The sequence below is a fragment of the Portunus trituberculatus genome, chromosome 11 (assembly GCF_017591435.1).
Source record: "Portunus trituberculatus isolate SZX2019 chromosome 11, ASM1759143v1, whole genome shotgun sequence".
NCBI lineage: Eukaryota > Metazoa > Arthropoda > Malacostraca > Decapoda > Portunidae > Portunus > Portunus trituberculatus.
Window position 1 is genome coordinate 832,343 of NC_059265.1, and position 11,211 is coordinate 843,553.

Consider the following 11,211-nt stretch of genomic DNA (forward strand, 5'->3'; position numbering starts at 1 on the left):
GACCTGGGAACACGGTGACCGCCCCACTTGCCCCACCTAGTCCACCAGCTCCACCTGCTCAGTGAAAGGGTGAGTCTATTAATAGAGTGGAGGTAACAAACATGATGAGACAGTGATGGGACGGTAATGGGGCGGATAATTTAATAGAAAGCTGTATTATAATGCACTGAAGGGATGACGTGACGTGTGGGAGTGACTGGATAGTGAAGGGTAGTTAATTAATGGTGCCACAGTGTCATTAGTGATGGGACGGTGATGGGACAGTGACGGGGTGGACAGGCTGTACTAGGAAGATGCGTCGTGCATTGAAGAAGTCACATGTGGACAGTTAGCTGGTGGAGGGTAGATAAGGTAGTTAATTAGGCGTATGGTAGTTATAATGCGTGGGGAGGGTGGTGGTTGCTTTAACAAGAAACACAAGAGGGCATGGCGAGGTGGACTGCTGGAAGATAATTACACTGAACTCTGTTTTATGTAGTGCATCAATCACCACGACAAGATGGAGACACTCTTTGTAACAGTAACACGCCGCCACCTGACACTTATAGTAAACACCCTTATCTCTCTCTCTCTCTCTCTCTCTCTCTCTCTCTCTCTCTCTCTCTCTCTCTCCTGCCAGACGTCAGTTATCTCCGGAAAACGTGGATCTGTGTGTCTTGAGTCACTTCATTATATAGTGAAGGCGGCTGCGGAGGCGTATGGGCTGACTGGGGAAGCCTGGGCGTGAGCATGCATGGGCGGGACAGAGGTGTCCGGGAGTGGGTGTGGAGCTGTTGACGCCACCCATAGCTTTGTGTGTGTGTCAGTTTCTGTCTCTTCTCTCTCTCTCTCTCTCTCTCTCTCATCAGTGGTTCTCCAGCTCTTACATCATTATATTCATTATCCTCATAACGTCATGCTGCCCAAATTAACTTCAAACTTTCCATCAGTCTGTGGTAATGACCAAACTGGAGACTGCTTTCTACATTCAACCATTCTCTGACCCAGCATGTTCTGTCTTTTCGTCTTCTTTTCTCCGTCTTCTCTTAGCCAGCACAACAGCAGCAACATCAGTATCCACCACAGCCAGTTGTCCATGGAGCAGGACCATCTGGTGCAGTTGTTGACTCATGATGCTCAGGAGAAAGTGAGAGCGGTAATAACTCATGAGCAGGTGTAGCTCCTCCTGTTCCCGCCACCCAATTAACCAAATTCAGTAATGCGTCAACCAAGTTATCGCTGCGTCAGTAATACGTCAAGCCGGTATGCACTAGGTCAGCAAATGATCCATTACACATCCTCAGTCTTCTACGCTCTCTACGTAAATTTTGAGCAGTATCAAAACTCCTCCACGTCCATGCCGTCCTCGCGGTCCTCACTGCGTCCAAGCCGGTCCTTGCCGCGTCCATGCTCGTCCTCAGCACGTCCTGGAGAGTTTTGCAGGACGTAGTAATGGCGGGCTCTGGTGTAACGGGGTGTTAGAGTCTGATTAGCCTGATTGTGTTAGTCAAGCCACTTACTTCGTCTAGGAACATTTGTAGCATGTACAACAATGATTTAGCGACTTTTGCGGCTTTTCAAGGTGGAGCTGGTGACGTAGAATATTTTCATTTGGCAACTGACCACCACCACCACCACCACCATTGACCAGACGTCCATTTCATCACCAGACACGAGACCTCGGGTGGGGGTAGAGGGAGAGAAAATGTGCTCTGATAAGATATTCTTATTTTTCCTCTTTCTTCTATTCTTTCCTGTCCTCTCTCTCACTCACTTGTTCACTTACTCACTCACTCACGCACTGTCTCACTCTCCTGCCTGAATCCTGTCCTCCACCACCACCACCACCACCACCATCAGTTCATTCCTCCACCACGGACACAAACACGTCTTGAAAGAAGGTTAGTCCGCCGCCCAGAGTCACCTCGGCTGTCTGGCTGGCCACCCTGCGTGCCGTGGGACCAGACGAGCGGTGGAGGGGCGGCGGTCGGGGTTGCGGGTTTAACACTGTGTATGAATATTGTTTGTGTTTTAATTAAGGCGTGTACACACTTGTTGCATTTCCACGTATCGGATCACCGTTGCGTAGCAGTGTTGACAGGGTAGTGCTTCACCGTTGCGTGTCAAAATATGACACAAAGTTACGTAACGGGTTCGATCCGTCATTTTTCGGTCTTTTGGCGTTAACTCAAAGGAATGATACACAACTCACTAACCTTCGTGTGTGTGTGTGTGTGTGTGTGTGTGTGTGTGTGTGTGTGTGAGCGTGGGATCGTCGCGTTGCATGTTCAGTGTTGTCGTGGACGGGCATGAATATTTTTTGCAATTTTGACCCCAATTGCAGACAAACTCAAAATCAGTTGTGTGTGGCCACAGACAACTGCACATTTGCACTCATGGCTACTGTCAGGAAGAAACTGAATGACACTGTTGCATCACTCAACGATGATACACCACGCGGATAGGCAAAAATGGGTACAATACCCTGTTGCATGATATTGTATCACAGTGTGATACGCAACGATGAAACGATGCGTGGAAATTCAGTAAGTGTGTACACACCTTTAGAAAGTGTTCGTGTTGATGATGTCAGTGTGCTGTGTGTGTGGTTGGTGGTGATTGTGGTGGTAACTATTGGTGGTGTGTTTGCTTGTTTTGCATCGTGAATATTGATTGATTGACTGGCTGAAAGATTGACGGATTGATGGATAGATTGCCTGTCTAACTAATAGATTCACTGACTGACTGATATTTGGACTGACTGACTGACTGACTGACTGACTGATTAAATGAAAAACTACTAACTAAATGACTGACTATCTGGCTGACTGACTATTTGGCTAACTGACTGAATGGGCAGATGCGGGAACTGGCAGTGGTTGTGGTGGTGGTGGTGGTAGTGGCGGTGGTGGTATTTATATGCTTGTGTGAAGATAGATGGATGAGCGGGTAATTTGATGGGTTGATAGATATGGAAATGGACAGTTGGACAAACAAACAGATAGATGGATAGGCAGGCAGATAGATGAGTCAATGAATTCGTATATAAATAATAATATAGATGTGTATGTAGATAGAAAAAGTCTATATTGCTCTACTTAGTATCCTGTCACCTTGGTTTATTGTCAGAAATACTCGTATATCAGGCGGTAGAAATAGAGAATGAGAAAAATAGTACAGTCTGCCTTTTAAGCACTTTGTTTATTGCCTCGCGGGAGTTGCCAACACTCGCTGTACAACAAGATACAATTTAATATTTCCTTCTTTGACAAATAACAAAAGCTGGACACGATAACGAAGAGGAAGATGTCACAATAACCAATAAATCGACATGTGGTATTTGTATAAGCATAGCGTCTCATTATTAAGAGATTTAGTAACAGATAGTTATCATAAACATATATACATGCGTCCTGTCGTCACAGACAACATTTTGCTTCGGCAGTAGGCTTTTAGCGGTGGTGGTGGTGGTGAACGCAGTTGTGGCGGTGGGCTATACTGACCCATGCACACCCACACCCACACCCACACACACACACACACACACACACACACACACACACACACACACACACCCAAATAAAGTGAAGTGTTGCTATATTACCGACAGTTTTCAAGAAGCACCAACCACCAGCAGCAGGCCTTCACCCCAACACTCCACACTGCCTAATCTTCGTCTATTAAAGGTATTTATAAGGCTATTCAGTTAAGGTTAGGTTTTCTTTACATATGAGAGTGAAAACAGTACGCAAATATTTTAAAGTAATGGTATAAGGACCATCAAAAGAGCAAGGCGTCTTTATTACCCTCTCATATTTGTTTCCTTCATCTACCATAGGCCAAACATGTGTCAGAATGCAGCCACCAGTCTAATATTTCATATAATCTAGTCAAAATTTCTCTCTGTGGCTTAATTTTAATTTGGTGAGATGATAAAGACTATATATGGATGTCCTGCCGCCACTGTTCCCGGGGTTTTCTCCGGGACGCCTCCCCGGTGGTCCCCTAGCCATCACCCTACCCACGCCATCACCCTCCTATCGTCAGCCTGCTGGGTCAAATACTTTTTTTTTCGAATATTTCCTGACGGTAATATTGCGCTTCCATGGTATGTTTTTATGGTTTCTATAAATGTTTCGTCGTGTTTGAAGTGTGTTCCGCGCCTGTGCTGGGTAAATATGTGGCGTTTAGTGGTGTTTTATGGCGTATGTTAAAGGCTTTTTAACGCTCAAAATTTCCCACTTGGAGTTTTGGGCTTTTTCATTTCAAGGTATAAGTGGTCCTTTATGGTAGCAAAAGAATGCCTGTCCTCTTTTAAGTGTGAAATCAATCTAATGAGTGAAATATGTGGACTTTGAAATGGTGTTTGGGGCTGTTGTAAAAAGCTCTTATTTTTCATTATTTTATTTGCTCACGTTTCTGCTTCTCGGTCTAACTCTCTGTAGAATTCCCTAAAAGATAGCTCAGAGTCCCAGAAGTGTGATAAAATACTAGCCAAGTGAAAATGGCTTGACTTTACAGGACGTTTTAAGAGATTTATGGGTTAAAATGTTTTTTGTACTTTTAACGTACTTAATTTAGACCTTTTTTAAAAACCAGTTAAGCTGGAGATATTTTGATATTTTCAAAATTAGTTTAAGTATTTATCACGTCATAAAATAACAAGCATTTGGCCGTGGCTTCGTTTTTTCTAAAAGTCATTTTTGAAATCAAATGATTTACGTAATTTAGCCGAGTCCTCCCTTTCCGTTCTCTTTCCGATGACCAGCATAGCCCCAGGCTGGCGCCGCTTTTCCAAATCCGCAGTTCGTCGATATTTTGCCTAATATCTAGTGATTTCTACGTGTTTTCCCGTGTTTCGAGGTTTAGGTGTGTAGATAATTGTAGCAGGAGGAGGAAGAAAGGAGAAATAAAGGAATATAGGGAGAAAGAAAGGAGAAATGGAGGAGGAAGAGGAGCAGCAGCAAAGCTACAATACTTAAGTCACCCTTCATTTCCTAAATATTTTGTCTAATATTTAACATTTTGATGTCTTTCTAGGCTCAGACGTGTAGATGGAAGCAATAGGAGGAAGAAGACGGAGAAACAATGAACGAGGACGAAGAAGAAATGAGAAATAGAGAAGGAATAGGAGAAGGAGCCAAGGTGTAATATTTAGGCAAGTGTCCTTTTTAATCCTAACGTTGTTTATAATGCATACTATTGGTTTTTGGGATAGATTTGCTTTGTTTTAAGCTTGTTCATTACTGTTGCAGGATGTTTGGAGTGTTATAAGTATGTTTAGGGGGTTCATTTCGTGTATTTTCAGTGTGTGTTAGATCTTTTACATATATTTTACGTATCCTAAGTGTGTGGATTTAGGTGTGTGTGAGTATTAGCATATGTTGAGTGTGGTTTGGGACAACTTTTAGGGGTTAGTTGGTGTTCTGAGTGGGGTTTGGGTTTATTTCGAGTCTTATACATGGTGAGGTGTGTGTGTTAGTGGTCTTTTGGGTGTGTGGGGTGGTTATTTCAGTAAATATTGGGTGTTTCTAGTGAGTTTTGTGTGTTTGGAGGTATTTTAAGCTGTTCCATGGTTTTTTTTAGTGTGTTTTGGGATGTTATTGAGTTTTTTAAGCAGGTTTGGGTGTGTGGTTTTGGTGGGTGTGTGTAAGAGTGAATTAGGTCTATACGAGGATTTTTCAGTATGTTTTGAGGCCATCAACAGGCTAGCTCCGTGTCAATGGGCCCTTATAACAACTGTCCATTATTGATTACCCGCTTCGTTTCCAGGTGACGTCAAGCAGAATGAGGTGGACGTGGCGGAGGCTGTGGGCGGTCAATTCACGGCGCAGGTTACCCACACCTTGCACCACGCTGACTGCCCGCCGCTGTTCACAAAATTCGGGCAAGCCTGTATCTCCGTGTTCTGCCCTGGATATAGGAGTAAAGTAAGTTGTGGTTTTTGTTGTTGTTGTTCTTGTTTTCTGTTAAGATTTGTTTGCTCTCTCTCTCTCTCTCTCTCTCTCTCTCTCTCTCTCTCTCTCTCTCTCTCTCTCTCTTCTCTTCTTCTTCTCTCTTCTTCTTCTTCTTCTTCTTCTTCTTCTTCTTCTTCTTCTTCTTCTTCTTCTTCTTCTTCTTCTTCTTCTTCTTCTTCTTCTACTACTACTACTACTACTACTGTTACTACTACTACTACCTACTACCGTTCTTTGACGACGCGTTACGTCAGCAGGTTCTCACGCCTGTCCCTTCTTGCATATATTCTGACCTGCTCTGTTTGATGAGGTGACGTGGGGCTAGGCTTACAGTGACATCTGTATGGCTTGTAACTGCTTAGGAGTAACGAGTATGAACTGCTTAGGAGTAACGAGTGTGAACTGCTTAGGGATAACGAGTGTGAACTCCTTAAATAGGACAAGTGTATTGCCACCAGCGGTGGACCGAGGGTAGCTAGGGCAAGGAGGAGGTAAAGCCGGCAGTCTGTCGGTGGTGAAGCAGCTGTGCATATCCCTTTATACCAGTTTGGATATATACCAGGGACCATTCTTTACACCACATGAACGCCAGAGATTGGTAAGAGTGCTTGTTGTGTTTGTGAAAGCATAGGAGTGTAACTGTATTTTGTATTTTGTGTTTTTTTGTTTTGTTTTTCCCTCATGTAATATTAGTTAGCTACTCGTCTATTTGTTTGTTATGTACTTGTTAATGATTTTATTTATTTATTTTTTTTTTTTAATTCTGTTTGAGATGGTGAATATGTTGCTAATGCCGTTCGCACGCACGTTCGTGTTCACATGGGACAAGTAAAACACCAAAAGAAAGAACGAGTCTCGATAACCTGGCCTAGTAGCAATACACCCCTGAGTGGGTGTTATATCACTCATCCTCCGTCACTGGTGGTGTGACTTCCACTAGTGTTGAAGGAGAGGAAGGTATGGGACCGATAGCGGAGCGAGAGCAGACCGTACATGTGAATGCACCAGGACCTTGACCAGAGCGAGAGCGGAACCAGAGCATAGCAAGAACGAAGCGAGAACTTAGCGATAGTGTGAATCAAGCCTTAGCCTCAGGAGGTGAGGGGCTTCGGCGCCGCGTCGAGCAAGCTTAGCTAGTGTAGTGTATTGGTGTTCACTGTGTGTGTGTGTGTGTGTGTGTGTGTGTGTGTGTGTGTGTGTGTGTCTAGGGATGATATTGGTAACTAGTGTGTCTGTAATGTGTTTTGGGTGAGCTTTTTATATTTTGAGGTGTTGCAGGGTGTTTTGGGTTAGTTTTGGGTGATTTAAGTTGTTTGTGTGTGTGTCAGTTGTGTATGGTGTGTTTTGTGGTGTGGTGTCAGAATTGGTGCATACTGTGTCCTTGTAGTGAATTGTAAGTGCGTTTATTGGTACTATGAGGTTTTTCATGTTGGCAGTATCCAAGGGGATTTGACAAAGCTAAGTTCAATGATTTCAAATTGTTGACCAATATAACAGGTTCGGCAGTGTTCCAAATTGATATGGACAGTAAACTGAACAATTGTTTTTGTATTTTGTAAGCACGATCGACAATTTGGAAGTGATAATTTAGTGGGTAGGTTTGTGTGTGGGTGGGGTTAATTCACAGTACATAAACCGGAAAACATTAAGATGAAAATAATGACAAATATCTAATGCGATTCGCAATGTATATAGAGGTGGATGAAATTGAGCAACCTTGCTTATTGTAGATAACATTAATAAGGACCTTTGACTGTCTGTGTGGGAGTGTAAATTTTGTTGTTTGTCGGTTACTTGTAATTTAAGGAAACACGGAGAGCTAAGATGAACAGCATTGTGGTAACTTACTGCTAGGGTTTCTCTCTCTTAAAACACCATCTAGTCAATCTAAATTTACCTTATGATAGTCTAAACCATGAATAATAGTGATGTTGAAATACAAATCCAGCATTTCACTCACAGAGTGCAATAGTGGCAGAGCTGCAGACGACCCCCGCACGGAAGAGCAACAACAATCTGGCAGTCAGTCAGTCAGTCAGTTCTCCCACAGTGCTGGCAGTTGCATCCCGAACCAGCGCATATGTGACAGCATCAATGATTGCTGCAGTAACGGAGAGGTGAGGAGAAGGCCTTGCTTTTGTCAGTATCTGACATAAGGCTTAACTCATACCCTGAACTCCTTTGTTTCATATAAAAGTTGCAGATTTTCTTAAATTGTATACAGTACAATACAAAATCACAACTTGACAGTACTGAAGCAAATGCCTTTCTTGTGGCAGGATGAGTTTGTGCAGCTGTGTGGGATTGAGGAGTGCCGGGAGAAGAATATCGGGTGTGTGTGAGCCTGTTTACATCAACACTCGAGAGTCATACTACTGCCAGTGCCGGCCATGCAGTGTACAGACTCGTGTCAGAAAGTTCAAGTATGAAGGTGAGGCCTCCCTGAACTGTCAATGTCACTCTATGGTCTGTCTTCTTAAACTTGTCAGTCTTTCACCTCTTCATTTAGCAGCAGCCTAAAGAAGTTAGTGTGGTGTTCAAGGGTACTTTTGTTATTGTTGGCATACATCAACATGCATTTTGTCTCACGAGTATTACTAAGATCAGCGATTTATGGATAGGTTGTTCTTTATGATTAAGTATAATTTAATCTTGCCATATGCATTTGTCATGAGTACTGATATAATTTTGTAGTTTTCCTCAACGTATTGTTGAATGTGTTCCTGGAATGCGTGTAAATCTATCGTTAAGTTGTAGTAAATCTGTGTTTCTGAGAGCGTAATTCTCCACCCTCAGACATTGACGAGTGCGTGGAGTCGCCCAGATCTTCTCCCTGTGGACCATCCCCTCAGCAGTATTCGATCCGCCCAGCAGCAGTAACGGTTATGAGAAGGCGGTCATTGAAGTGTCAACTCCCCAAGCTGGCACCGTGGTGGGTGTTGTGCTGGGCTCCCTTGGGGTTCTTTGCCTAGCTGTTGGGGTAAGTCAAATAGTTTTTTACTTCTTTATACTGTGGGTTCTTGCTCTGGTTGTGTTGTGGCTGTGCTGTGGCAAAGATGGCGTAATTAAGCAGTGGGTGAAATTCTTCCAAACTTTAAACAATTCTAAATTGTTCTTGACACACTGAGAATATTCCATTACTATAAAGTTAGCTGACTCATACTTCATACTTTTTTTTTTTTAATCTCACCTGCATCATTTTAAGTGTACAGATGCTTGTCAAGTTTCTGAAGATACGTCGACGTGTTATCATCCACGCAAGCTTCCCCAACCCAACCAGTGTACCACAAGACAACAGGTAGGACAGGAGGACAAGAGGAGGAGTGAGCGGCTGCATGCACTATTGAACGGGACAGCATTACATTCTTCCCACAGTTGTATGACAACACTGAAGCAAGCCCAGAATAAAGTGTTGAGTGACCATGATGTGAGTATTGTGGTTTGTACATTACCCTTTTATCTCCTCGTGTCTCATTTTAAAAGGTTTTGTACTTTCTTGTTATTTATTTTTCAGGACTTAATAATGTTGACGCCATTTCAATGTTGTTCTGTCTATTGTTCCGGGAATCAGTACTACTAACGCTAAAGAAGTGAGGGAAGTGTTTGGAGTGAGCGTGCAAGACGTACAACAGACAACAGACTGCTACTGCCGGTGTAGCCAAAGGAACAAGAGGAGGCAGAGGAGGAGGAGGAAGAAGATGAGGAACAAGAGAGTGATTCTTGGAGACGTACCAATGAAGTTCTGCAGGTTGGCCACAAATCTTCATTACTGGTGTAGTGTATTTCATTGATCATTTGTATATTAGGTGGATAAATTTGCAGATTTTGTAGACAGTTGTAGATGTGAAGTGGGTAAGGTTTTTTGCCATGCCTTATGTACACCAGCAGAAAACCGTGATATGTAGAAGTTGTGATAGGAATATACCGTGTACATATGCATAGAGAATTTAAAAGAGGAGAGTGTAGACCAAGAGAGGAAAGTAACTTCTTTTAGAGATTTCGGTGAAAGTTTTGCTCTAGTGTTAGACATATCAAAGGCTTTTGATAGAGGTTGGCATAAAGCTTTGATTTCCAAACTACCCTCTTACGGCTTCTATACTTTTATCTGCAACTTTATCTTAAGTTTCCTTTCTGACTGTTCTATTGCTGTTGTGGTAGACGGCCACTGTTCTTCTAAATTTATTAATAATGGAGTTCCTCAGGGTTCTGTCTTGTCACCCTCTCTCTTTCTATTATTCATTAATTAACCAAACTTGTCCTATCTACTCCTACGCTGATGATACCACCCTACATCTTTCCACGTCCTTTCAGAGACGACCAATCCGTCAGGAAGTCAAATGATCACGCAGGGATGCCAAAGAACGCCTGACTTCCGATCTTTCTAAGATTTCCGATTGGGGCAGAGAAAATCTTATAGTTTTCAATGCCTCAAAAACTCAATTCCTCGATCTATCAACTCGATACAACCTTTCAGAAAGGTATCCTCCTCTTCTTCAGTGACACTCAACTGTCTCCCTCTTCCACAATGAATATCCTTGGTCTGTCCTTTACTCATAATCTTAACTGGAAACTTCACATCTCATCTCTTGCTAAAAACAGCTTCTTTAAAGTTGCGCGTTCTGAGGCATCTCCGCCAGTTTCTCTTCCCCTCCAATTGCTTACTCTGTATAAGAGCCTTATCTGCACGTGTATGGAGAACTCTTCGCATGTTTGGGGGGTTTCAGTTACAAAGTTTTACTAGATAGGGTGGAATTAAAAGCTTTTCGTCTCATCAACTCCCCTTCTCTGACTAACTATCTTCAGCCTCTTTTTCACCGCCGAAATGTTGAATCTCCTTCTCTTTTATCGTTATTTTCATGCTAACTGTTCTACAGATCTTGCTATCTTCATGCCTCCCCTCGTCCTGCGGCCTCGCTTTACAAGGCTTTCTTCTCATCCCTATTGTGTCCAACTTACCAACGCAAGAGTTAACCAGTACTCTCAATCATTCATCCTTTTAATTGGTAAAATCTGGAACTCCCTACCTGCATCTGTATTTCTGAATTCCTGCGACTTGTCTTCTTTGAAGAGAGAGATATCGAGGCATTTCCTCCCTTGTTTTATCTGACGCTTTTCCACTTTTTAGAGAGTCAGCACTCAAGTGGGCCTTTTTTTTTTATCTTTTCTTTGTTTCTTGCCCTTGGCTGGCGCTCTTCCTACATGAAAAAAAAAACTCGGGACACAAGTCCTCTGCTCATCACTCATCATTCGTCGACGTGTTATCATTGTACCACAC

General features: G+C 42.9%; 1 protein-coding gene across 1 annotated transcript; it reads left to right on the top strand.

The window, feature by feature from the left end:
• Positions 1–5,701: 5,701 nt before the first annotated feature.
• Positions 5,702–9,613, top strand: LOC123502505. The gene is made up of 7 exons (XM_045251627.1): positions 5,702–5,705; positions 5,752–5,909; positions 7,899–8,053; positions 8,216–8,367; positions 8,733–8,916; positions 9,142–9,363; positions 9,508–9,613. Exons 1-5 carry the CDS (start codon positions 5,702–5,704, stop codon positions 8,906–8,908), a joined length of 645 nt encoding a protein of 214 aa, XP_045107562.1. The 3' UTR covers positions 8,909–8,916; positions 9,142–9,363; positions 9,508–9,613.
• Positions 9,614–11,211: the final 1,598 nt, after the last annotated feature.

Coding starts and splice junctions, on each gene's coding strand:
- LOC123502505 (XM_045251627.1), top strand. Junction 5,910..7,898: donor GCCCTGGATATAGGAGTAAA/GTAAGTTGTGGT, acceptor TTTCACTCACAG/AGTGCAATAGTGGCAGAGCT. Junction 8,054..8,215: donor ATTGCTGCAGTAACGGAGAG/GTGAGGAGAAGG, acceptor TTCTTGTGGCAG/GATGAGTTTGTGCAGCTGTG.